Below are 26,085 nucleotides of genomic sequence, written 5' to 3'. Positions count from 1 at the left end.
CCAGTGAGCAGGTGACAGGGTAACTGGGTATTGCCAGGCCTGGGCCGGTGGCTGAGACCAGCTGCCTGGAGTTGGGTGCTCTAGGCCTTGAGGGAATTCTTAGCCAGCAACCCCAGGGCTGGGGGCTTCTGGCTGCTGTGGAGGCCGAAGGGTCCCATGAGGTCCTGCCAGGTAGGGGTGCAGTCATATGGTGGTCCAGCCTCTCTGGCATGGGAACGAAGCCCTCTACCCTTACCCCCATACTCTTTGGGCCATCCTTGCCACCCCAGGTCCCAAGGCCAGGAAGCTTGGCAGCTGCAGCCCGGAAGCAGCTCAAAGGCTTCCCGAGGGCTCTGCTAGCTCAGGCAGGTGGGTGGGGCTCCAGGAGGGAAGAGTGGACAGCCCAGGCCTTTGGCAATACTGGCCACGCCCAGCAGCCTCTTCCCACAAGTTTGGAAACGTTCTCCCTGCCCAGCTTCCTTCAGGCTGGCATCAGGCACTCCTGTGACCGATCTTGTGCCTGGGGACCTGAGTAAGGGTGCGCTAAGCCACAGGCCAACAGATGCTCTTTTTACTATCAACTAGAGGTATCCCAAAGGATCCAAACATGAGACACTAAACCCAGCAAACAGATGGGCACACTGAGGCTGAGGTTGAGGAAGCGTCCAGGAGTGCCCCCTTCCCTCCGTGGGACGGAGGGAGTGGGAATGAGAGGGTTTGAGCAAGCTGGTGGGGAGGGGTGGGGCCCACAGCAGTGCAGGCGCCTGGTTCCACCGTTTCCAGGGCAACCAGCTGTCAGGCTCTGTGAGGCTCTGCAGACGCAGCCCCTCTTGCCCCGTCTTGGGTGAGCAAGGGGGCTTCAGGCAGCCTTCTGGGAAGGAGCCAAGTGTGGGGAGGAGAGTCAAGCACCCTCCCCCCCACCCCCCAACTCAGGAGTTCCCTCCCAACTGGTGAGCCTCAGGGTCTTGCCCTGCTTCCCCCATCACCAGGACAGGGCGGTGGCCTGAGGCTCGAGGTAGAGGAGAGAACGCTGAGGAGGAGTTTGCAGCCCCGTACTGGAACCCTCGCGGCACTCACTTTCCATTTCTCAGGAGTGGGGGCAGCTGCATTGGTGGTTTGAAGATGCAGGGATATGGGGTGGGAAATGGCTTTGGAACCCTGAAGATGGGAGGAACTGGTGTTCCAGGCCTGGCTCTGGGGCCTCAGGGGAGTGCCCTCACCCGCTCCCCCAGGCCCATGCTGACCTACCGCGTGGACGCCGACAAGGGCTTCAACTTCTCGGTGGGCGACGATGCCTTTGTGTGCCAGAAGAAGAACCACTTCCAGGTGACAGTGTACATTGGCATGCTGGGCGAGCCCAAGTACGTCAAGACGCCCGAGGGCCTCAAGCCCCTCGACTGCTTCTACCTGAAGCTACACGGAGTGAAGGCAAGCTTGGGTCTTGGCAAGGAAGGTGGGCAGGAGGGCCCCTGGAGGGCACTGAAAGACCCCAGAAAAAGCAAGCAATGGCCAGGTGCAGTGGCTCATGCCTGTAATCCCAGCACTTTGGGAGGTCGAGGTGGGCAGATCACTTGAGGTCAGGAGTTTGAGACCAGCCTGGCCAACATGGCAAAACCCCGTCTCTACTAAAAATACAAAAATTAGCCAGGCGTGGTGGCACATGCCTGTAATCCCAGCACTTTGGGAAGTCGAGGTGGGCAGATCACTTGAGGTCAGGAGTTTGAGACCAGCCTGGCCAACATGGCAAAACCCTGTCTCTACTAAAAATACAAAAATTAGCCAGGCGTGGTGGCACATGCCTGTAATCCCAGCTACCTGGGGGGCTGAGGCAGGAAAATTGCTTGCACTCGGGAAGCAGAGGTTGTAGGGGCCCAAGATCACGCCACTGCACTCCAGCCTGGCAACAGATCAAGACTCCATCTCAAAAAAAAAAGGCAAGCCTGTGTGCGTGTATGTAAACCAGATCTGGCTCTGCCACCACCCTCACCCCGCCCACCTTTCTCCCTGTGCCTGACCCTTAAATGTTGGGCTCCTCAGCCTGCCTCCCTCTTGCCCCGTTTCCTGCTCCAGCCTGTGATTCCCAAGTCTGCAATCCCAGTCAAAACCCATCTCTTGGCCAGGTGCAGTGGCTCACACATGTAATCCCAGGCACTTTGGGAGGCTCAGGCGGGCAGATCACCTGAGGTCAGGAGTTCGAAACCAGCCTGGCCAACATGGTGAAACCGCATCTCTACTAAAAATACAAAAATTAGCCGGGCATGATAACGCATGCCTGTAATACCAGCTACTTGAGAGGCTGAGGCAGGAGAATCGCTTGAACCCGGGAGGCGGAGGTTGCAGTGAGCTGAGATTGCATCATTGCACTCCAGACTGGGTGACAGAGGGAGGGAGACTCCATCTCAAAAAAAAAAAAAAAAAAAAAAAAGACCAATCTCCTGACCCCTCTGCCAGGCGCCTCAGCTCCAAATCCTAAACTAAACTCCCTGCACCCTTGCCTCCCACCTGGGCTCTCCTCTCAGGGAATGGGGCACAGGGCCTTGGTTACCCCAGTCATAAATCTGGGTCAGGGTCCTCGTTCCCTCCATCATCATGCATCTGGCCCTGCTCTTGAAGATCCGTCTACCTGGTCCCCTCCTCGCCTCTTTCCTGTCCATCCCCTGGTCTGGGTCTCCTCCCTTCCTTGCTGGAATGTCCACAGCAGCTGGGACCCCCAACTCCTGCTCCACTTGAGACTCAAGGGGGTCATGGCACTCCCTATCCTTCCAAGGATATCCTTCCAAGGCCCCCAATGTCCTCCCAGCAAAGAGCCAGCTTCCTAGTTGTGCCACGGCGACTGTGGGGGCCCTGCCCTCTGCTCCAGCTCTGCCACTTGTGGTACCCCAAACCTCTCCCGCCCAGCACAGCCCCTGCTGTCCCCCTGGGGCTCCCTTTGCCTTGGATGGCCTTCCCAACACCCATCCCTCCTCTCCAGGCAGACTCCACGCTGGCCCCTCCTTAGGAGCCCCTCCCCTGAGGCCCACTGGGAGGCACCACAGCCCAACCCCAGTAGTGGCTGATTTTGAGTCTACTAGCTCTCTGGGGGCATGGCTGGGTCTGTCGGCTTTGGTGTCATAAGTGAGCTGGCATAGCACCTTGGAATGGCTCTGCCAGTGCACATGGAGTGGTAGAGGGGACATGGGTATGGAGAGGGTCTGGGGAGTGAGTGGGTCTGGGTGCAAGTGGTTGGACTGGGAGGGAGGGTGGGGCTGTGTGTGTGTGCGTGTGTGTGCACACATGCAGAGGTGGGGGAATGTGTGGGTGTGGAATAGGGGCGTGGATGTTTGGGGAGTGACTGCATGGGTAGCTGTGCAGAAGTCGGAGGAGTGGTGTGATGTGAGGGGTGAGGACGTAAAGTAGGGTGTGTGGGGGGTGTGACTGCAGAAGGCATCTGACTGAGCTTGCGGGAAACGTGGCTGAGGGCTGGGTGCTACCCCGTTTCCTGGTGAACTCTAGCTGGGCCAGGCCTGGCTGAGAGGGGCAGGAGGGCAGGACTAGCTGGGGCGCCCCATCCCGAGGTGCCACTGGCTCCATTCCCCCCCAGCTGGAGGCCCTGAACCAGTCCATTAACATTGAGCAGTCCCAGTCGGACCGGAGCAAGCGGCCCTTCAACCCAGTCACGTAAGTGTCTAGACCCTGTTGGGGCTGGGACCTTGAAGGGCCCTCCCTAGAGGTGGCTTGGGAATGGAGGGGCCAGGGAGGCACCCAGGGCATCCGCCTCCCCTATGTTGCTGGCCTGGGTGCCCCTCAGTGTCATGGCTCTTGGCAGCCTCCCTCCCTGCCCCCTAAGCACCCTGCCTGTCCTCTGCAGGGTCAATCTGCCCCCAGAGCAGGTCACGAAGGTGACCGTGGGACGGCTGCACTTCAGTGAGACCACTGCCAACAACATGCGGAAGAAGGGCAAGCCCAACCCCGACCAGAGGTGAGCAGGTGGGGGCCCTGCCCGGAGCCCCTCTATCTCTTAGGAAGACACCACCCTGTGTGGCCTGCCAGGCAGAGTCCTTCAGGCTGAGCCATTTCACAGATGAGGGACCTGAGATTTGGAGCCCTTCACTGACTTAAGGATGGGAAGAGCAGAAGCCTGGCTTCTGGGTTGAGAAACAGCCCTGGTTTTCTGCTGTGGGCTGGGGGTATTTCTGCCCCCTGGTGGAGGCTTGGGTTCCTCCTCTGTAGGATGGGGTGAGATGAACGTGCATCTGGCTAGGGAAAGGGTGGCCCTGGGGAGAGGGCAGGCCCCTAGTGCTTCTGAGACCCCCGTGTGTCCCAGGTACTTCATGCTGGTGGTGGCCCTCCAGGCCCACGCACAGAACCAGAACTACACACTGGCTGCCCAGATCTCAGAGCGAATCATCGTGCGGGTGAGGGCCACTGGGTCCCCCAGGGTGTAGACAGCCATCACCAGTGCTGGGAGAAGTAGCACGCAGAGTCAGGAGAAGGGGTGCTCATCCTGCTAGGCACTGGCTGTGTGGCCTTCGGCAAGGCTCCCACCCTCTCTGGGCTGCAGGGTCTCCGCAGTAAAGCAGGGAGGTGGACAAAGAGTGGTAGCTTCTGGGATCTCACAAGTGACAAAAAGTTGTCACAATGTGAGGGACAGTTTAAGTTGGGCTTGGTGCGGGGAGAAGCCCTGGCTGGAAGGGGAGGGGCTGCTGTGGCGTTTCCCCTGCTCCCAGGGCCCTGCAGGTCCCCTGTCCCCCAGGACTGATCCAGCTCCAACTCGCGGTAGGCCTCCAACCCAGGCCAGTTCGAGAGCGACAGCGACGTGCTGTGGCAGCGGGCACAGGTGCCCGACACCGTCTTCCACCACGGCCGCGTGGGCATCAATACAGACCGGCCGGACGAGGCGCTGGTTGTGCACGGGAATGTCAAGGTCATGGGCTCGCTCATGCACCCCTCGGACCTGCGCGCCAAGGAGCACGTGCAGGAGGTGAGAAGGGGCTGCGGGGGCCGGGCGGGGCCAGAGGCTGGGGCGGGCCGCGGGGGCGGGTCTCCTGGGGAGGGGCGTGGCCACGCGGAAAGGCGGGGCTGCAGAGGAAGGAAGGGCGGAGAGGCTGACCTCGAATCCAGATCTAACGACTCTAGTAGCGGAGTCTCCTCTCCACACGGCAGCCTCCGGGTGGCCTCCCTCCTGGGATCCGGGGCCTGCTCCGGGACGGCCGCAGGTGAGGAGGGGTTCATTCCCGGGCCTGGCTCCCCGCAGGTGGACACCACTGAGCAATTGAAGAGGATCTCGCGCATGCGGCTGGTGCACTACAGATACAAGCCCGAGTTCGCCGCCAGCGCGGGCATCGAGGCCGCCGCGCCCGAGACAGGTAGGGACCGGCTGGCGCGGACTGGGGTCGGGGAACCCAGAAACCTCGGACCTCAGTGACCTCGCTCCCTGTCACCTGGAAATCCTACCCCTAGAAATCCCTCCTCTTGACTCCGAGAACTGCGCCCCTGGGAACTGCGCCCCTGGGAATCATGCCTTCTAGAAGTCCCGCCCCTCAGACCCTGGAAAATTGCGCCTCTCCAGGTCCCCGGAACCTCGCCCCGTTGTCAGTGGAAATCCGAAAATCGCGGCCCCAGGACCCTCGCCCTTCTGGCTAAATCAATCCTACCTTTAACTTGCCGGAGTACTACCCATTCCCCTTGGGATCCTTACCCCGGGGAACCTGCCCCACCCCAGCCCGGGCACCTTGAGCCCTGGAATTGCAACTCTGTGAACACTTGTTCATGGGATCCCCCTGCTCCAGGGCTCCTTGAAATCCAAATCTCTGGGTTCTAGAACTTCACCCTCTCCAATCCTGCTCCCACAGTACATTAGAGAGCTGTGAGCAGTCCCCTCCCCCACTCCGCCCCGCCCATCTTTGGCTTGCCCCTCACTCCCAGGTGTCATCGCTCAGGAGGTGAAGGAGATCTTGCCTGAGGCTGTGAAAGACACCGGAGACATGGTCTTTGCCAATGGGAAAACCATAGAGAACTTCCTGGTGGTGAACAAGGTCTGTGGGTGGGGGAATGGGAGGGAGCCCAGGGGCAAGTGGGGAGCCAGCTTGGAGGCACTCATCTCCTCCATAGATATTGGGCGGCACTGCAGAGCAGAGGCAGGAGCAGCCTCGACTCTCCTCCATAGATACTGGGGGGCACTGCAGAGCAGAGGCAGGAGCAGCCTCGACTCTCCTCCATAGATACTGGGGGGCACTGCAGAGCAGAGGCAGGAGCAGCTTCGACTCTCATACTGCCTCCAGAGTGCCCTCTGCACCCCACAGGGAAGGGGTGAGTGTTCAAGGGGATGAGTGGGTAGGAATTTGGGCCCTGTAGCCTGTGTGGTCAAGGGCAAGAGAAACCCTGTGGAGGTCCATGGCCCTTCACCCCCAGTAATATGAGGGCAGTAACAGAACCGCAAAGACATCCTCATATGGCTATCTCCAGGCTTAAATACGTGGTTTATTGTGAGGATGATGTTTGTCACTTACCTGGCCTGAGTCTGGGCTCCAAGGAGGCCTGTGATAGCTCTCCACCCCAGCTGAATAGTGAAGTGCTGTCATCTGAGCCACTGCAGTCATCAGATGGGTGGATCCCTGGGCTGCAGCCTTCAGGCCCGGGGAGCCTGAGAAGGACGGGGAGCCTGAGAAGGACGGAGAGCTCTGGCAGGGAGTGGGGAGGGCCATTCAACCCAGGTGAAGCTGCAGTGCTGGGGGTGTTGTTTGGAAACAGGCACAGGAGCTGTGGGAGCTGAGGCTGGACTGAGGGGCCTGCCCAGGTAGGGAGGCTCTGGGGGCCTCCAGATAGCCAAGGATAGTGGCCACCCCTCCTGCCCCCTGATGTCTGGCAGCCTGGGGCTCCTGGGGCTGATGGAGCCGTCTGCGTTGGCCCATGGCCCATGGCAGGAGCGCATCTTCATGGAGAACGTGGGGGCTGTGAAGGAGCTGTGCAAGCTGACCGACAACCTGGAGACACGCATCGATGAGCTGGAGCGCTGGAGCCACAAGCTGGCCAAGCTGCGGCGGCTCGACAGCCTCAAGTCCACCGGCAGCTCGGGCGCCTTCAGGTGGGGGTGTCGGGTGGGGGAGGGTCAGACCCCTCTTCCCAGGGGCACCCCTGACCCTGGCCCTCTTGCTGCAGCCATGCAGGGAGCCAGTTCAGCCGGGCGGGCAGCGTCCCCCACAAGAAGAGGCCCCCCAAGGTGGCCAGCAAGGTAAGGGTGAGCAGGGATGACAGGCCAGTTGAATGGGGGGTTCCCCATCCCTTGTGGCCTCCCTTTCCAGCTTGCACTTCTCCAGCCTCACTGCCTCCGGCACTTCCCTCTCCTTGTGACTCGGTAGCCTTCCCAGCCCCCAGTTTCTCTTTCTTCTCTCTCTGCCCCCTGGGGGAGGAATGGGGTACCCCCTTAGCACCCCCAGCGTCCAGCAGAGCCCATAGCAGGGCGCCTCAGCCTGGCCCGCTTTGCATCTGCACTTTTCCTCTTGGCCCTCAGTCACCGTCCGTGGTTCCAGACCAGGCCTGCATCAGCCAGCGCTTCCTGCAGGGAACCATCATTGCCCTGGTGGTGGTCATGGCCTTCAGGTGACTTGTCCTCTGGGCTCTCAGGGTGGCTGACTGGGGGAGTGGAGCTTCCTCGTGGAGTCAGCTGCCCATGGGCTCAGGCCTGGGGGAAGAGGAGGACGTAGCTTGGGAGATCAGGCAGCTGAGGTCTCGGTGAGGTGGGCCTTTCTGGCTCTTCCCCTCAGGGTGACCCATTTGCAGGCATCACCTGGGGGCCCAGCCCAGGGAGCCAAGGACCACAGCCCTGTCCTGCAGAGGGTGCTGGGTGGTGGCTCCAGCTCTAATGGTCACCCTTTTTTGTGGCTCCAGCGTGGTGTCCATGTCCACACTGTACGTGCTGAGCCTGCGCACAGAGGAGGACCTGGTAGACACTGATGGGTAGGTTCCTGGAGGCCAAGCCAAGCCGCCGGGCCAGGTGGGGCTTCGGTAGGCAGTCCAAGGTCAGAGAGCTATGAGGCTGTCTCCTCTAAAGGAGTTCATCCTTAGCCTCTCAGCCTGTTGGGGGTGGGGGGATCCAGGAAGGGCCTCCTTGGAGGGTGGGCAGCCTTTCCCAGTCCCTGCTGACGCCGATGTTTCTGTCTGGCCTGGTTAGTGCTCCTCCAGGTCACTGGGCCTGCGAGTCAGGACTGTCTGAGGGGCTGGGCTTGGAACATGGGGTAGGGGTAAGGAGGGCCAGGGCAGGACCTTGGGCTCTGTGAGCCCACTGTCACCCCAGCTCCCGGGGCCACCTCTGACGTGTCTTCTCTTCTCTCTTCCCCTTTGTCTGTCTTGCTCTCTGCCTCTCTGCTGCCCCTTAGCTCTTTTGCCGTGTCTACTTCCTGTCTCCTGGCCCTGCTCCGGCCCCAGCCCCCTGGGGGGAGTGAGGCCATGTGCCCATGGTACGTGCTGACCAGCGCCCCCTCCTCTGGCTCCTGCTGCCCCTCTTCCTGCCTCCCTCCCCTCCCTCTCTGCCTCCTCCTGCCTCTCCAGGCCTGCCAGGCCCTCTCCCCTCAGGCTCTCCCAGCCCCTCTGAGCTCAGCCCACCCTTCCCCAGCAGGTCCAGCCAGAGCTTTGGGACTACGCAGCTCCGACAGTCCTCTGTGACCACTGGGCTGCCAGGCATACAGCCTTCTTTGCTGCTGGGTGCGTGTCTGGGCATGTCCGGGGTGGGACAGGGAGGTGGCTATGTTATGTCCTGGGGGCTTCTCTGGCTCATACAGCCTCTGGCCTCCTCAGTGACCACCAGCCTGACCAGCTCAGCACCAGGTTCTGCCATCCGCACCCTGGACCTGTGTTCCAGCCACCCCTGCCCTGTCGTCTGCTGCTCCTCACCCACTGCCAGCCCCCCTACTGGCCCTAGTCTTGGCCCCAGCTTTAACCCTGGCCATGTTCCGAGCCCCAGCCCCAGCCCCAGCACCAACCGCTCAGGTACGGCTTTCTCAGGGCTGGGGCTTGGGGTGGGGACTACCTGAACAGAGAGAGAGGCCCAAAGACTCTTTGGTGGGAGGGTCTCCTGGAGAGCAGAACGAGGCTCTGGACAATGACTGGGAAGGCCCCTGAGGGGACCAAGGGACACATGGGGTTCACTCAGTCTTGTGGGGCCCTAGAGAAAAGCTGGATAGGAAGCAGCCAGCTCCCCTCTTCTCAGCCTGTCCCTGGTTCTATCCACAGGCCCCAGCCAGATGGCCCTGCTGCCAGTCACCAACATCAGAGCCAAGTCCTGGGGCCTTTCAGTCAATGGCATTGGCCACTCCAAGCATCACAAGATGGAGCCTCTGGCCAGCCCTGCAGTCCCCTTCCCTGTGGGGCAGGGCAAAGCCAAGAACAGCCCCAGCCTTGGTTTCCACGGCCGGGCCCGCCGAGGGGCCCTCCAGTCCAGCGTGGGCCCTGCTCAGCCCACCTGGGCCCAGGGCCAGTCAGGTACTTGCCGCACTCCTGACACTACCCAGCCCAGCCTGGCAAGGCTCACTGGCCACGGCCTGTCTCAGCCCAGTCATGACGAAGACAGACACACCCCTGTCCCCAAAGACCTCATAGAGATGAAAACACAGCAGTGTGATGAGGCTCTGGGGGGACATGCAGGCAGCTTTGGGACTGGGAAGGGCACTTAATCTGGATGAAGGTGGGGAGGATCAGGGAAGACCTCTCGAGCTGGTGCCATTTGAACTGACTCTTTTTTTTTTTTTTGAGGAGTCTCGCTGTTGCCCAGGCTGGAGTGCAGTGGCATGATCTCAGATCACTGCAACCTCCATCTCCTGGTTTCAAGCAATTCTCCTGCCTCAGCCTCCTGAGTCACTAGGATTACAGGTGTGCGCCACCACGCCTGGCTTAATTTTTGTATTTTTAGTAGAGATGGGGTTTCACCATGTTGGCCAGCTGGTCTCGAACTCCTGACCTTGTGATCTGCTTGCCTTGGCCTCCCAAAGTGCTGAGATTACAGGCGTGAACCATCATACTTGGCCGAGCTGACTCTTAAAAGGACCTTTGGAACTTGCCCAGAAGGGGCGTGGGGAGGGCACCGTCCATCTCATCTGTATCTGATACCTGTCCTTGGCCACACAGGGTGTCTTAGATCCTGCTGGGGTCCTCGGGTCCCTGGGTCATGCCACAGAGCTGAAAACTTACCAGACCCAACACATGTTCAGCGGCCCCAGCTTCCCCCTTCCTGGGTGGATAGTCAGGCAGCAGCAAGACTGTAGGTGGACTAGATGACCCAGAAAGCCTTGTCTCCCCCATCTGGCTTGTCACACTTCAGTCCCACCTCTACCCAGCCAGCCAGTCTGCAGTGGGTTCATTCAGGGAGGCTGCGAGGAGCAGTGTGCTGGTAGCTGTGTAACCATCGGCCTTGGGGCAGGGAAGGGCCTGATTCGTGTGCTGTTCTCACCATCACCGATTTCAGGCTATCAGTGTAACTGGTGTCTGAGCCCAGAGCTGAGAGAGGTCTGCAGTCAGGAACAGAGGCCCCGAGCAGGCTCCTGCACACGTGGCTAGGGATGTGAAGACCCATCCCTACTTCTGGGTGTTCCAGTTCTTTTAAGGAGGCAGACGTCAGGCTCATGGAGACCGGGTAGTCCTAGGGCTGCTGAGAAAAGGGTGTAGTGTCATTCTGGACATTGTGGGGGTCTGGGGAAAAAAAACCTGGGAACTTATTCATATTAAGCTGTGAGTGACTGCTCCAAGTCTGACAAGGAAAGATGTGCCTGCTTCTCGTTTGTGTCCCGCCTTGTCACCTTACTCCTGCCCCAACAGCTTCTCTCCTTGCAGAGCCAGTGCCCTCCCTGACCTCCATCCAAGTGCTGGAGAATTCGATGCCCATCACCTCCCAGTACTGTGCTCCAGGGGATGCCTGCAGGTGAGCTAGGCTCCCTCCCCTCACTCAGGGAGGTCCCCTAAGGTGACATGAACCCAGGTGGTACACATTGTCCAGAACTTGCCCCCTCAGGGAGGATCCTCCCCCACAAGGCAGGGCAGCCCCTTTCTAGGCCTCTACCAGGCTCCAGTACAGATTGGGGGCTGAGGAGTCAATGGTGGGGGGGAAGGGGAGGATGTTGGCACGGTGCCCTCAGGCTAAGGGGCCAGTTTTGTCACTGCAGGCCTGGGAACTTCACCTACCACATCCCTGTCAGCAGCGGCACCCCACTGCACCTCAGCCTGACTCTGCAGATGAAGTGAGTGCCGGTGTGGGGAAGTGGGAGGCGGGAGGGGAGCCAGGAGTCTCCGGCAGAACCTCAGAACAGCCAAGCCTGAGGACAGCCTGAGAGTCTGGCATTTCCTACATGGTGGGATGAGTGCTGACTTCATTGCCTGCTTTTTGGTTAACTGGCTCAATGACCCAGCCTCATGGGCTGAGGACCACTGAGGACCACGTGGGATGGTTGATGGGAATGGTTATTATTCGGTGTTTCAGGCTGGGTGGGGATTCAGAGGTGTGTGGAAGGCTGGCTGGGAGGGTGCTGGGGTTGAGGGACTCCAGAACCCCATTTCTCTGCTAACTGGGCCTGTCTCCAGCTCCTCCTCCCCAGTGTCCGTGGTGCTGTGCAGCCTGAGGTCAAAGGAGGAGCCGTGTGAGGAGGGGGGCCTTCCACAGAGTCTCCACACCCACCAGGACACCCAGGTAGGTGGGACTGGGAAGCTGTGGGCCGGCCAGGCCTGAGCTTCTTCTCCCCTGGCACAGCTGGGCCACCAAATGGGCAATGAGCTGGAGCTGGGAGTTATGGAGTGAAGGTGTCTCCACAAGGGATACTCTGGGGCCTGGGCCTCTGTGTCCCAGGGATGGGCACGTGTGCCGTGTTTGTTCATTCCACTGTGAGCATCTCCTGGCCCTGCCATGCTGGAGACCTGGGAAAGAAGGCAGATCACGGGCCTGACATGGATGAATGCAACAATGGAGACAGGCGGGTGTCTGGGGGCCCATGCAGGGAGGGCTGTGACTCACTGGAGGTGCCTGCAGAAGCAGGAAGGAGCTAGCCTCAGGCTCAGGTTGGGGAAGTGACACAGCTAGATGTGCATTAGAAAGCCCCTCAGGCTCCATGTTTGGCCACCTCTTCTGGGAGAACTGGATGGCCAGCTCCTCCCTGGCCAGGTAACCGGAAGTTAGGACTATCCCTAAGGCTGATGGACCCCCACTTTCTCCTTGGGCCTGAGAAGCCATGGGAGAAGACTCTCAGGACAAACAGGGAAGCAGTGATTATTTTTTCTCACCCATTCATGTGTTTACTCAGAAAATAGTGATTGGGGCCCCATCTGTCCCAGCCATCTGCTGGATGGGCCCAGTTGCAGGGGAGAGAGGTGGAGTAGACACAGGTTTTGACTTCCAAGAATGTACTCTATAGTGAGGGAGAAAAGACGTGCAGAAAAGCACCTGGGAAACCTCAGGCTTCCTCTGATGGAGGCCGGGGCCTTGTGGCCCTACAGAGGAGACAGTGGCCGAGAGAGAGCCCAGCTAGACATGCATCAGACGCGCTCAGGCCTGAAACCACATCACACAGACTTGCCCATCTCCTACTGAGCCAAAAGCCTCAGGTAGGAGATGGGCAAGCTGCCTGCAGCCAGGCCGCATGCCACCCTGTGAGGGAGAGGGCCAGACACACCTGGATTTGAATCCCAGCTCTGCTGCACTGTGTGATTTTTAGGCACATTACTCAGTTTCCTCATCCAGAAGGTAGGGCTAGTAGCAGCACGGCATCACTGGATCGTACTGAGGGTGGGGCTAATGAAACACTTTGATGTGCGCAGAGTGTTGTGGGTGAGGGAACCCAGCACAACAGGACTGGGAAGGAGGCAAGGGCCAGGCAGAGGTGGCTGTGGACCTGCCAGTACCAGGCACGGTCTGCACAGAGTAGCTGCCATTGCACCTTCTGCTGAAGCAGAACATGCTCCCTCCCATCTCTTCAGAGTTCTCTGCTTTTTTCCTTCATAAAACTCCCCACAGACTCCAGGACTGCGATGGCTGTCGTGAGATGCCGGTTGGGATAGGGGCAGCAGTCTGTCCTGACTCCTTTCTCCCTTCTCTCCAGGGCACCTCTCACCAGTGGCCAGTCACCATCCTGTCCTTCCGTGAATTCACCTACCACTTCCGGGTGGCACTGCTGGTGAGCAGGGGCATCCCACCTACCCCGGAGGTCTGGGCACCGCTGTCTGTGGTGTGGAGCTTGAGGAATGAGGGTTTGCACAGCATGTGGTAGGATGGGGGCACAGTGTCAAGGAACATCAGCAGGGAATGCCATCTGCCCCACACTCACAGAGCCACCTCACCTTCCCACTGCCCTTCCACTCAGGGTCAGGCCAACTGCAGTTTGGAGGCTCTTGTCCAACCAGCCACAGACTACTACTTCCACTTCTACCGCCTGTGTGACTGAGCTGCCTCCTGAGGCAGCACCAGGGACCAGGGGTGCCTGGGCACCCCCCAACACTGGATGCAATGGTGTACACTGGAGCCCACTGCAGGCCAGCTCTGCTGTTCACTGGCCCTCCCTGAGACTGGTGAAACTGGAAGTCTTCACACTGGAGTTGCTGTTCCAGCTGGTTGCCCCTCACAGCACAGAGGGAACCTGAGAGCCAGAGACTTCCTGGGCCTTCCTGCCTGCCACCTCCTCGGGGCCAGGACAGGACCAGTTCACCTCTGTCCAGATATGGTGGCTGGAGGGCTGGTTCAGGTGCCCTGGAGGCAAGGGGAAGCCTGGGACCCTCATTTGTTCAGAGTCCACTCTCCCCTGCCTCCCCTTTTGAGACTGGAGCCAACCCTCTTGGAGAGAGGACCTGCCCACCTTTGAGATCAGCAGGGGGCTTGGATCCAGCCCTCAAAGACTTGGGTGGACCCCCATGAGTCAACGGAGGGCAGATGGCTCTCCCCCTTAAAGCTATTCCCTGGGGGATGGCTAGGTAGTGGACTTTCTGGGGTTTGCCTGTTACGCTGGACTTGGACTTCTAAGCTTTAAATGTGGCCCAGGAAGTTTCTTCTCCCTGGGAGAGCTTGGCTCCCAAGAAGTCCCAGGGCAGCCGAGGCCAGCCCTAGATGGGTTGGAGAAACTGACTTTGTGCCTTAAGTCTACTCAGTGCCTGATGAAGCCACCCTCAGCCCTTCACAGGCCTGAACCAGTGGGGGCCAGTGGGCCAGGTAAGCCCCGGAGCCTCGAACCAAGAATATCCAGAAGGGGATGTTCCCTTTGAGCCCCCAGATGGTGTTGCTGCCCACTGCCTGTGTTCCTGGAGTGTACGGAGATCACAGTGATGTCAGTGACCACCTCCTTCTCTCTGAGCAGAGGAGCAGGAATCCCTCAAGCAGCAGCCTGGTCTTGGCTGGTGGGCAGATGCAAATAGCTTTTGCTGTTATTAATGAAGTAACTACTAAATGCACTTAAACCAGGGCAGGAAGGATGGAGCTAGAAAGCTCAGAGTGGGCTAGAGCAGGGGTGTGACACTTACAGACAGGGCCCTGGCTCTGATCCCCCCCAGGGAGCCTCAGACCCCTATCCCACTCCTGACCACCAAGGCCCTGGGTTAGGGAAGAAGTTGTATCTTAAGTGCCAACTTCAAGTTTCTTAGTGGTACCTGGTGCATTCTGAGGTCACATCCAGGCTCATGGAAGGAGTGTGGTAATCATTTAGCCATGTCTGCCATGGGTCCAGAAACAGGAAAGGGAATGGCTGTCCTTGCCCTGTGGTACGCTGCCACCTCTTTGGGAACCAGGCCTTGCCCCTGTCCCACTGCTCATTCTCAGCTTTGAATGGGAGGCCTTTCTATAGTGGAGCTGAATCCTTGAAGCCTGTGACCTGCAGGACCCCTTTTGCCATTGATCTGAAAGCACTTGTCCTCAGGATAGGGAACAGCAGGGGGATGCAGGAATAGCAGGGATAGCTTCCTCCCAGCCCCCTCCCCAATTAGGCTCCACTGACATAGGAATTCTACCATTCCCATACCATGCAGGGGCTGAGCCTTACTTAGGATGACTTTGTTATCCCTCCTATTGAGGGAATCCTCCCTATGCCTTAAAACTGCTGAGCCCCACTCCATGTAATAGGATTCTGGGGCTTCCTCAATGGGGGTTCATGTTCTTAGACAGTGGCCCCTCAGTCCTTAACTGGAAAGTGACCGTCCACTGCCCCCTGGAGCCCATGTGGACACAGCACAGCCCCAAACCCATTAGCAGCTGGCTCTGTTTCCATGCCTGGGGAGGGCTTCCTCAGTGCAGGCGTTGGGGCCAGGCTTGGGCTCCAAGCTGCTTGAGGGGGTCAACCTTGGACCAAAGTTGCCTTAAGCCTGTGGTAGAAGGGCTTCAGGAAAGGTAAGTGGGCCACCTGCTGGAGGCTGCCAGCTGCCCGGCTGGCAATGGTGTGAGTGTCTTGGCCCCATCCCTGCCCTGGGGTCCAGCAGGTCATCCCTCCCTTCTCTCTCCTTTGGCGTTTGTTCCTGTAGCCACTGGGCTAATCTCCCCCTAGCTTCAAGCTGTACATAGGGTCTCCCGGTGCAAATCATGCTGCCCATACTGTGCCCCCATAGAAGCCTGCATGTGCATATAGCGCCCCCTACCTCCCAGTTAACTCCCAGTTCCTCTCCCTAAGCTTGGACTCGTATTTATCATGTACCAATTCTCTGAGGTGGGCAGTGAGGGCAGCAGCTCCAGGCCTGCTTGTTTCCTGTACCCGAACTGTTCTTTTCTTCTGAAGTAAATATACATATATAAATAAATGTATAAATACTGCTTTGTATCTGAGCTTGCCTCCTTTTCTCTTCTTGGGATTGGTCTGGTGGGAGAGGAGTCACCTATGGGGCGAGGGCCAACTGGAATTCAGAGTTCTTCCTGAGAAGACTGAAATCTCAGCTTCTGAGCCAGATAGCCAAATGGATGCTTCATACCCCTTATCCTCTTAGTTTCATACCGGGGCTAGGAGTGGCCTCAGCCCCTCCCATGGCCACACCTTCCCCACCCACGCACCTGCTGCTGCCCACCTGCGTTAAAAGTAGCCGAGGGGAAAAGCCTTCTTAAGGGGACAAGCTGAGCCTGGTGAGGATGCCCCAGCACACAGAAGGGTGGCTATGTTTAGGGCAGGGACTGGCCCAGGGCAGAATGGACTGATGTGGATTCCTAGAGAAGTTTGTCCTAGAAACAGTAGAGGGTAGGCCCAGGCCCTTCCTATCCACAGGTGAGCCTTAAGGGAAGAGACTGGGTGAGGAATGGAGGTCCCAGCGGCCCCCCACACCTGCAGAATGGGCAACAGACAGGACTGCCATACATCTGCCTTTATTATTAGCAGCAGGTGGGATGCTTCCAGCAATAGTAAAAAAAGTAATTTACAAAAGCAGGGATTCAGTGAAGCCGCCTGATTGTTACCTGAAAGAGGAGAGGGGTATCAAAATGAGACCAATGGCCCTTCTTTCCACCTTTTCTCCCTGCACCCCTGTGTTCCTGGGGCAAGGGCTGTCAAGCACACGCCTCTCAGGATGAGCCACCAGAGCTGATTCCCAGTGGCCTGTTTGGTGAATTATCTTCTGCAGGAAGTTTTAAGCCCCAGATCTTGACTCCCTTCCAGCCAGCCGACTTCCCAGCAGCCTCTCCAAATCATTGGGGCCCGACTTAAATGTACAACCCTGGGAAGCCTGTGCCCACACTCTTACATGGTACATCCCAAAGGCAGATGGAGGCCTTAGGCCATGTGAGCTCAGAACTAACACAGTCAGTCACACTTGGCTCAAATCCGTATGAGGGACAGGGAAAGAGGAACAAGTGTCCACTGTCCCTTCCCATTCCACTGAGTCTGTCTCCATCAAACAAGGGGTCATGCTGGTAAGAGCCTTAAGGACCCTGCTGACCTGACTATGGAGAGGCTTCCCCGGGCTGCGCCCTGGAGGCTCACGTGTCCACCCCATTGCAACTCTTACCCTTGGGTGCTCACACATAGATGCCGACCCACAGCAGCAGGAAGAGGACTCCAAAGCCCATGAAGAGTGAGGCCACCAAGGAGATGAGGAGCTCTTTATAGATGTCACGAGTGTACTTGGTAGAGGTGACCTCGTAACTGGGCACAGCAGTTAAGGCAAAGCAAAGAAATGGACTGTGGAGTACAGACAGCCAAGGCAGTGGGACTCTGAGGAGAAAGGTATTGGCTCCGTGCCTTCTGGGGAGCCTATCTGGCTCAGAGCAGCCAGGCAGAGGGGCCTAAGAGATACCCTGGACTCCGGTGCTCCACTGCCATGAAGAAAATGAGACCCAGAGGAGTTAGGTCACTTGCCCCAGGTCACACAGCTCATGAGGACAGGACCTGGGACTAGCCCTCTGACCTCGCGACACCTGAGTGCACCCTTCCTTATACCACCTTTCTAACTGCAGCTCTCCTATCCCACCTCCACTCCAGCCAGGCACCCTGCTCACTGTCCTGGAAATCCACAGAACAAACTGAGTTCAACTGAGCTTGGGAAATAAGGCCACAATCTTCCCTGGGCATCACCAGCCTTCCTCCCCTCCTTACCTTCTCTCAGCCTCAATCCAGTGTACAAAACTGGCAGGGCGCATGTACCTAGTGTGGTTTCTCCCTCAGATTCCCATATCACTAACGTTGGTCCTCTGGCTGCTCAGTGAAAGGATACACGAAGAACCAGGCAGTGAAGAACATGCCGATGGCCAAAAGCACCACGGTCAGATGGGGGAAGACAGCTGGGTTCACTGGGCTGGTGTATCTGCTCATGGCCTCGAGCTCCTAGGGGAGGACAAGAGATCAGAGCTAGCAAAGAATCCCACAATTTCAGCCTGGAGAGAACGTGGGGTTATCGAGGAGCCTGGCGCTGCTGTGAAAGCTGATTTCAGCCGGGAAATGTGGAAATCCTTCCCGACCAACAGCAACTCATTCAGTATGAGTGACAGTCACAGTTCAATCTCAAAACTGAGGAGACACTTTATCTTTTCAATATGAGACAAGAAGGGCCGCTGAGAGTCAGAGGCTGAGACACAGAAGGTGTTTAGCTGCAGATCAATGGTCCTTAGCATTTTCTGAGGCCAATGATCTCACCACTATGAAAATGTGATGAAAAGTATGAACTTTCTGCCTGAGAAAAACTACATACAAAAAAAGTGTGCCTACAATTTCCGGAGCTTTGTGGACCAATGTCTAGAGACTCCAAGCGGAGAACCCCTGCTCTAAGTCACTGACTGGTGGTACCCAGATCTCAGTATCTTTTTTTTTTTGAGACGGAGTCTTGCTCTGTCGCTCAGGTGTAGTACAGTGGCAGGACCTTGGCTCACTGCAACCTCTGCCTCCTGAATTCAAGCGATTCTCCTGCCTCAGCCTCTGGAGTAGCTGGGATTACAGGCACGCCTCACCACACCCAGCTAATTTTTGTATTTTTAGTAGAGATGGGGCTTCACAGGATGGTCTCAATCTCTTGGCCTCATGATCCTCCTGCCTCGGCCTCCCAAAGTTCTGGGATTACAGGCGTGAGCTACCCCACCGGCCTTAATTTCCAATTCAGTATTTTCCTCACTACGTATGCTATTATGGAATCTTGTGAGCTATGAGCAAAGACATTAAAGTTCTGGTTCTACTGAGTAATCCGAGTCTGAGTAAAGTAATATCTATTTCACAGAACAGATGTATAAAAAAGATTATGAATCAAAGCATCTAGTCTAGTGCCTGGCAGAGAGTATTTTGCTCAATAGGTATTTGCTTCTTTCCTAAGGTTGTAGGGAAGATGATAAGATATTGCCTATGAAAGAGGGATGTAAACGTAAAGTTCTGTAGAAATGTTAACTTCATTGTCACCCGTCAGCCAATGCTTCTAAAATCCAGAACATAACAACTCTAGAGAAGTAAACTGACCCCATTGTTCTGAGACACTGGAATTCAATTCAGTAAACAATCACGGCCCCCTTCCCCCAAAATGATAAAGACAATCGCTGCCATTTATTGAGCTTCCAATTACAGGCCCTCTGTTTGGCACTAGGAATACAAAGATGAATAGACATCATCCCAGAGCTAGATGCGCGTCAGACGGTGGTCACTGGGAGGTGTGGCCGAAAACAAAGAAGTCCACGAAACGTAGCCAGAGGTCTGTACAGAGGCTGTGGGCGCTCCTAGGAGAGTCTGGCCAAGTGCCTGAAAGTTGGAAGTGCTTCATCAAGAAACATTTGCCCAGGGCATCGTAGGATGGGCTCAAGAAGTTCTTCGGTAGAAGAACTTTCCAGATAAAGATAACACACCACAGATAACAGAGATATACAAACTGGAAGGTATTAAAAATACGCCCCACGCCCCTCATCCTTAGAAATCGCTAGCTCAGAAACCTAAGGAGTTCATGGCAAGGGCTTCCCCCTTCCCCACCTTTCAGCCCAAGCCGGAGGTTCCATGAGCGTCTAGCCCTCTGAACCACTGGCGTCTGAGGAGAGAAGCGCGGTGTAGGTCAGACCCCGAGGGGTCCTCGCAGCCCAGTGAGGAACTCCCCTCAACCATCTCACCATTTTGCCCAGCTCAGGCTAAGCCGCCGCTCCGCCACCGGAAGAACACGTCTGCAGGAGCAGGCTCCTAACGCAACCGGAAAAGGAAGTACCTCCAGCGCAAGTTGCACTGTGGGACTTGTAGTCGTGTGATTTCGGGTGTAGCCGGAGCTGGGGCCTGCGGGGACCTGGTGCAGGTGGAGTGGGGACAGGTTGTGGAGGAGGGTAGGACAGGGTCGCTGAGAAAGTCGTTCTCCCTGGCAGTACTGGTTGCCATGAGAGTAGCCGTTTGAGGGGACGTGGCATGCACTACACTCCCCAGGTGGCTGTGCGTGGTCGGCAGGTCACGTGACGGGAGCGCGGGCTTTGGAAGGCGGCGGAGAGACAGCAGACCTGCGGCTAAGTTGAGCAGGGAGAGCTGGCTTAGCACCGCTGGCACTTGGTAACTCCTACCAAGCTCTAGCCGCCAAGGCCTCGTGTCCCAAAGGCCAGGTGAGACCCCATGGGAAGCACCTTCCGGAGCGACGGCGTCCGCTTGGCGCTGGGAGTCGTGGGGAGCCGGGGTCTGGAGTGCGCGGTATTCGCCATCAAGCGGTCCAGCCACTTTCCCGCTGTGAGCCTTGGGCCAGTCGCGCAAGCTCCCAGCCTCTCTTTCTTCCATTATAGAAAGGCGGCAGTAGGTTCCCTCCTACGGGGCCATGTTGTATTTTTCCTAAGACCTTGGACGAGAAACAGTTCTGACACTTGAGTTGTTGAGGTCCCTTTCCTGCCTGACGCCGCGAGGTGATCAAGGGCTAATACGGCCTGGTCCTCGGTCCACACGCCAGCAGCGCGGCCGGCTTGAGTAAGAGCTGAAGGGTTGAAAGGGTCTGGAAAGGGGACATTAGAGGTTTCCGTCTGTTGTCTCAGTTAACTCTGGCAGCAATCCTGAGAGACAGGTAATGGTTATCTTTCTTTTGTAGACGAGAAAATAAACCTCAGTGGCTTGGTAAATATCACACGGATGGTAAATGATGCGCCTAGATTCAAGGCCAGAGCTTTTGCCGCTGCAATTCACGGGGGAATTACTCATATTAATCAAATGGGATGGACTTGGAAGGACGCGTGAGAGGATGGCGAGAGGAGGGCACAGCTGAGGAAAAGTGGGAAAAGGCGGGCCTTATTCCAGCTTTCTGTGAGATTCCAGAATATAAGGTTAGGTTGGGAATCAGAACATGAAAGAGCTTGATGCCATGCTGAAGTGTTTGTACTGAATTAGAAGGAAGAATTGAACAGTCATTAATACTCTAGAAAGAACCCTGTGAAGGAAGAGTGGGAACAGTGAAAAAGCTTGGTGGAGTCTTCTCTTCCCGTTTTTTTCCTTTTCCTTTTTTCCTTTCCTTTCTTCCTCTTCTCTGTCTCCTTCTTCTTCTCCTTCTCTTTCCTGACAGGGTCTTGCTCTGTTGCCCAGTCTGGAGTTTGGCGGCACAATCATAGCTCACCGAAGCCTGGAACTCCTGGGCTCATGTGGTCTTCCCACCCCGGCCTCCCAAAGTGCTGGGATTACTGGCCAAAGCCTCTATGCCTGGCCCTGGTAGAATATATCTTAGAGTGTTGGACACATACCACCAGTGGGTACAAAATGACTTTTATTTACTTATTATTTTGAGACACAGTCTTGCTCTGTCACCAGGCTGGAGTGCAGTGGCGCGATTGCAGCTCACTGCAATCTCTGCCTCCCAGGTTCAAGTGATTCTCCTGCCTCAGCCTCCAGAGTAGCTGGGATTATAGGTGCATGCCACCACACCCAGCTAATTTTTTTTGTTTTGTTTTTTTGTATTTTTAGTAGAGACGGGGTTTCACCATGTTGGCCAGGATGGCAAGATGACTAAATTGCAACCACTAAAAATCCTTTTTAATAGTTATACGTTTAACACATATTAAAATATAACTGACAGAACAGAAATAGTATTGCTTATGATGATTTTTCTTTTTTAGTTTTAGTTTTTAAAAAAATTCTAAATGAATACAAGTACAGATTTTAGTTGGAAGTGGCAAAAATCATGAGGGTGATTTGGGAAATGCTGCCATAAGAAAGACTTGATGGCAGGGTGAGGCGCCTCACACCTGTAATCCCAGCACTTTGGAGGCCAAGGCTGGTGGATCACCTGTGGTCAGGAGTTTGAGACCAGCCTGACCAACATGGAGAGACTCCATCTCTACTAAAAATGCAAAATTAGCTGGACATGGTGGTACGTGCCTGTAATCCCAGCTACTTGGGAGGCTGAGGCTGGAGAATCCCTTGAGCTGTGGAGGTTGCAGTGAGCCGAAATCACGCCATTGTATTCCAGCCTGGGCCACAAGAGTGAAACTCCGTCTCAAAAAACAAAAACAAACAAACAAAAAAACACAAAGACTTGATCAGGTGCCGATCAGCTCTGAAGTACAATCATTTTTTGTACTTCCTTCACAGCCCAGTGACTGTAGAATGCCAGATCCCAAAATCAGGACCCAGGGAAGAGCCATGGAGTTAACATTTCAGACTGAGTGGTGGAGAGAAAACGCAAAGTGAAAGCTTGAAACTCTAGCAACATCATAATAAAAGTAGAAACTCTTATGTGCTGAGGCGATGACAGAGAGATGAGAGAAGCTTGTGAGGAAGCCACATCACCTCCATTCAGATGTTACATTTGCAGTCCTTTCTCAAGGCTGCCTTATCAGTCAGCGTTCTCCAGACACTCAAAACAAATCACATCTATTTGTTTAGCTGGTGTATTTGCCTGTTTTCAGGTTTGCCATTATGGTCCCTAGACTCCTCAAGCCGGGCCAAGCACTCTGGCCTTCAGTGGTCCTTGATGGAGACCTAGGTTGTAGCTTTTTTTGGTATAATAAATAATGCTGCTGCCTTAGAATATCAACACTATCTTATTTCTCTAAGCACCTGGTTCAATTTCTGGTACTTTTACTATTGAGTAAGCTCACCTGCTAGACTAAATTTTTTGAGAACGGGGACTTTGTCTTCTTCATCTTTTTATCTTCAGCAGTGCTGACTTGGTGTCCTTTTTATGTGGAATTTAGCTGAAGACACGAAGTTGGTGAGATAACGCCAATTATAACCCTTCTCCTTTCCTCCATCTCTGACTTGCCTTTCTTTTTTAGTCATCCCTCTGTATTGCCATGGGAATTCAAGGCCTGGCCAAACTAATTGCTGACGTGGCCCCCAGTGCCATCCGGGAGAATGACATCAAGAGCTACTTTGGCCGTAAGGTGGCCATTGATGCCTCTATGAGCATTTATCAGTTCCTGATTGCTGTTCGCCAGGGTGGGGATGTGCTGCAGAACGAGGAGGGTGAGACCACCAGCCACCTGATGGGCATGTTTTACCGCACTATCCGCATGATGGAGAATGGCATCAAGCCCGTGTATGTCTTTGACGGCAAGCCACCACAGCTCAAGTCAGGCGAGCTGGCCAAACGCAGTGAACGGCGGGCTGAGGCAGAGAAGCAGCTGCAGCAGGCTCAGGCTGCTGGGGCCGAGCAGGAGGTGGAAAAATTCACTAAGCGGCTGGTGAAGGTCACTAAGCAGCACAACGATGAGTGCAAGCATCTGCTGAGCCTCATGGGCATCCCTTATCTTGATGCACCCAGCGAGGCAGAGGCTAGCTGTGCTGCCTTGGTGAAGGCTGGCAAGGTCTATGCTGCGGCTACCGAGGACATGGACTGCCTCACCTTTGGCAGCCCTGTGCTAATGCGACACCTGACTGCCAGTGAATCCAAAAAGCTGCCCATCCAGGAATTCCACCTGAGCCGGATTCTGCAGGAGCTGGGCCTGAACCAGGAACAGTTTGTGGATCTGTGCATCCTGCTGGGCAGTGACTACTGTGAGAGTATCCGGGGCATTGGGCCCAAGCGGGCTGTGGACCTCATCCAGAAGCACAAGAGCATTGAGGAGATAGTGCGCCGACTCGACCCCAACAAGTACCCTGTGCCAGAAAATTGGCTCCACAGGGAGGCTCACCAGCTCTTCTTGGAACCTGAGGTGCTGGACCCAGAGTCTGTGGAGCTGAAGTGGAGCGAGCCAAATGAAGAAGAGCTGGTCAAGTTCATGTGTGGCGAAAAGCAGTTCTCTGAGGAGCGAATCCGCAGCGGGGTCAAGAGGCTGAGCAAGAGCCGCCAAGGCAGCACCCAGGGCCGCCTGGATGATTTCTTCAAGGTGACCGGCTCGCTCTCTTCAGCTAAGCGCAAGGAGCCAGAACCCAAGGGATCTGCTAAGAAGAAGGCAAAAACTGGGGCAGCAGGGAAGATTAAAAGGGGAAAATAAATATGTTTCCCCCATGCTTGACCCCAGAATATTTGCCCTTTTATACCCTTAAGAGCTACAGCTAGAGAAACTGTCAGGGTTTGAGCGAGGATTCTAAAGCCTTTCTAATGTGACCCTTCTCAATAGTGCTTGTCCTTTTTTTTTACTTGATCTTAATGGCAGGAAGGCCACAGGGGTACTTTTTCTTTTTTAGCTCAGGAAAATACATCAGGTTCAAACCACTTCTCAGGCAGTTTAATGGACACTAGGTCCATTGTTACATCCAAGTGATAGCAACAAATTTTGGAGAAGAGAGAGGGAGAGAAAAGGCGGGAGACAAAAGATGTAGAGAAATGATTTCCTGGCTGGCCAGCTGGTGGCCAGTGGGAGGGGATGGTGGACCTGGCCTGTGCTTTCCTCTAGTTCAGACTTGACCCACCTTGAGAGAGCCATCAGGAAGGCCCATCTTAGCAGATGGGAGGAACAGCTGAGAGAAGATAGGCAGAGAGCTGGGGCCCCTGGGGTTGACTGTGTCTGTGTCTTGGGGTGGGCAGAAACGAACTTGCTGTTATTTGTGTCTAGTTATTCAGAGGAGTAAGATGGTGATGTTCATCTGTCAATCAGCTGAGTTGGGACTTAAAAGACACTGGTTTTCGTGTGCTGTTTTTGTTTTAAAGTTATGAAGAGAAAAAAAGTCAATAAAATCATAAAAGTAACCAAAATGTCTCATTCTTTGAGAACATTTGAAAATATCTGGAGGGACCATGGCTCCAAATAGTTTTCCTTCTCACTCAGATAACATGCTGTAATGTAATTGCACTCGATTAACAATGGGTGGTTTGAAAGTGGCCACAAGATGGCACCATGCTCCATAACATGGCCACAGCAGCTTGAAGGAACTTCAGCCGTTAGGAGGAGGATGCTTTGTTAATTGTTTCTTGCTGGGAGAGGAGTTTTAATAAGTTGAATAGATCTAGTCTGTCACTCCATGTGAGATCAAAGGAGTGCCTTTAAGAAAGCCTCACAATTAGGCCAGGTGCGGTGGCTCAAGCCTGTAATCCCAGCACTTTGGGAGGCCGAGGCGGGTGGATCACAGGGTCAAGAGATCAAGACCATCCTGGTCAACATGGTGAAACCCCGTCTCTACTAAAAATACAAAAATTAGTTGGGCATGGTGGTGCGTGCCTGTAGTCTCAGCTACTCGGGAGGCTGAGGCAGGAGAATTGTTTGAACCAGGAGGCAGAGGTTGCAGTGAGCTGAGATCACGCCATTGCACTCCGGCCTGAGTAACGAGCGAAGCTCCATCTCAAAAAAAAAAGCAAGTCTCACAATTTAGATCAACTACCTCATAACATCCAACCATTTACTTTGCCACTACTTGTAAACTGAAAGCTGCCATTCAGAAACCATTTTCTTGTTCCTTTTGTAACATTAAATCTAAGTTGCTGTTTCCCATAGAGATGGCATGGTTTTGAACTTTGAAGTTTTATAAGCCCAATAAAGCTTGGTGGGGAACCGGCCCATTTGAGTGTTCGATGTTTTAGCATCCCTGTCAGTTCCATTTGAAGTTAACAGGGACACTTATGTCACTGTCCGAAGTTTAAGCTGGCAGTGTCTTGACGGATTAAACAGGTAGGAGCCTGAAGACCAGTAGTTTTCAAGTCTTTTAATGGAGAAACCTATTCGTCAAGTGTAATCTTATGTGAAATTTCAGGATATACAGTTTCTCTGGTTGAAGCCTGAATGGGATAAAGTCTTCCCAGCAATGGCCTCTGAAAACTGGTGTTGACAGAAAGTTCTTTCCCCAGGGCAGCTAACTTTGGAAACTGATTTTCCTAGATTGTACCAAGCCACACAACTTATTTGAGCTCTACTTTCTGATTCAGGTAGATTGATTCTAAACCTGCAGTTAATAGTGGTGGTGACAGGAAGTAGAGACGGTAAGATTTTTTCCTTTCCTTTTTTGAGACAGTGTTTTGCTCTGTCACCCAGGCTGGAGTTTAGTAGTACGATCGTGGCTCACTGCAGCCTCAACCTCCTGGGCTTAAGCAATTCTCCCACCTCAGCCTCCCAGGCTGCTGGGACTACGGGTACAGGCCACCATGCCTAGATATTTTTAAATTTTTTGTAGAGATGGGATTTCACTGTTGCCCAGGCTGGTCTTGAACTCCTGGGCTCAAGCGGTCCTCCCACCTCAGCCTCCAAAAGGCTAGGATTATGTGTGCCATTCTCTCCCAGTTCTGGAATTACAGGCATGAACCAGTGTGCCTGGCAAAACGGTAAGATTTCTTAGGAGTTATTTCCTCAGTGCAGTAGCTCGTAATAATTAAGGGCTTATACCCTGTGGTAGTCAAGAATGTAGTGGTTTT

The 26,085-nt window shown here is 55.2% G+C and overlaps 3 protein-coding genes across 12 annotated transcripts in view; 2 read left to right on the top strand and 1 right to left on the bottom strand.

The window, feature by feature from the left end:
* The window catches only part of MYRF (myelin regulatory factor), a 36,864-nt gene extending 21,137 nt beyond the window's left edge, over positions 1-15,727 (top strand). For 2 of the 9 annotated variants that reach the window (XM_032283169.1, XM_032283173.1), the window contains exons 8-27: positions 1,212-1,407; positions 3,560-3,636; positions 3,827-3,937; positions 4,283-4,373; positions 4,739-4,939; positions 5,213-5,324; positions 5,884-5,993; positions 6,882-7,042; positions 7,117-7,189; positions 7,469-7,557; positions 7,846-7,914; positions 8,334-8,414; positions 8,570-8,658; positions 8,752-8,943; positions 9,187-9,435; positions 10,765-10,867; positions 11,109-11,183; positions 11,524-11,629; positions 13,032-13,106; positions 13,293-15,727. In XM_032283169.1, coding sequence (XP_032139060.1) covers positions 1,212-1,407; positions 3,560-3,636; positions 3,827-3,937; positions 4,283-4,373; positions 4,739-4,939; positions 5,213-5,324; positions 5,884-5,993; positions 6,882-7,042; positions 7,117-7,189; positions 7,469-7,557; positions 7,846-7,914; positions 8,334-8,414; positions 8,570-8,658; positions 8,752-8,943; positions 9,187-9,435; positions 10,765-10,867; positions 11,109-11,183; positions 11,524-11,629; positions 13,032-13,106; positions 13,293-13,373 — 2,341 coding nt within the window. In that variant the 3' untranslated portion in view covers positions 13,374-15,727. The remainder of the gene's footprint in view (positions 1-1,211; positions 1,408-3,559; positions 3,637-3,826; positions 3,938-4,282; positions 4,374-4,738; positions 4,940-5,212; positions 5,325-5,883; positions 5,994-6,881; positions 7,043-7,116; positions 7,190-7,468; positions 7,558-7,845; positions 7,915-8,333; positions 8,415-8,569; positions 8,659-8,751; positions 8,944-9,186; positions 9,436-10,764; positions 10,868-11,108; positions 11,184-11,523; positions 11,630-13,031; positions 13,107-13,292) is intronic. The other 7 variants (XM_032283176.1, XM_032283177.1, XM_032283172.1 and 4 more) reach the window with 6 other exon arrangements.
* Positions 15,728-16,239: 512 nt separating this feature from the next.
* Positions 16,240-19,547, bottom strand: TMEM258 (transmembrane protein 258). Of its 2 annotated transcripts, none has more exons than XM_032283179.1 (4): positions 19,460-19,547; positions 17,599-17,708; positions 16,894-17,030; positions 16,240-16,345 (listed from the first exon to the last, which is right to left on the bottom strand). In XM_032283179.1, exons 1-3 carry the CDS (start codon positions 19,460-19,462, stop codon positions 16,904-16,906), a joined length of 240 nt encoding a protein of 79 aa, XP_032139070.1. In that variant the 5' UTR covers positions 19,463-19,547; the 3' UTR covers positions 16,240-16,345; positions 16,894-16,903. The 2 variants fall into 2 exon arrangements, with proteins under 2 accessions (XP_032139070.1, XP_032139071.1); XM_032283180.1 differs by having other exon boundaries at positions 16,908-17,030.
* FEN1 (flap structure-specific endonuclease 1) lies at positions 19,546-24,432 on the top strand. The gene is made up of 2 exons (XM_032283178.1): positions 19,546-19,930; positions 22,577-24,432. Exon 2 carries the CDS (start codon positions 22,595-22,597, stop codon positions 23,735-23,737), a length of 1,143 nt encoding a protein of 380 aa, XP_032139069.1. The 5' UTR covers positions 19,546-19,930; positions 22,577-22,594; the 3' UTR covers positions 23,738-24,432.
* The last annotated feature ends 1,653 nt before the right edge of the window (positions 24,433-26,085 follow it).

This window comes from Sapajus apella, unplaced genomic scaffold, assembly GCF_009761245.1.
Source record: "Sapajus apella isolate SASKATOON/1434 unplaced genomic scaffold, GSC_monkey_1.0 scaffold14, whole genome shotgun sequence".
NCBI lineage: Eukaryota > Metazoa > Chordata > Mammalia > Primates > Cebidae > Sapajus > Sapajus apella.
Note: the sequence above shows the minus strand (reverse complement) of the source record. Positions and strands in the feature narration are given on the sequence as shown.

Bases quoted from the DNA above. Each gene is read 5' to 3' on its own strand.
- TMEM258 (XM_032283179.1), bottom strand. The intron at 17,031-17,598 runs GTATCCTTTCAC...TGCTGTGCCCAG, and splicing joins TTCACTGCCTGGTTCTTCGT to TTACGAGGTCACCTCTACCA.
- FEN1 (XM_032283178.1), top strand. From the start codon at position 22,595: ATGGGAATTCAAGGCCTGGCCAAACTAATTGCTGACGTGGCCCCCAGT.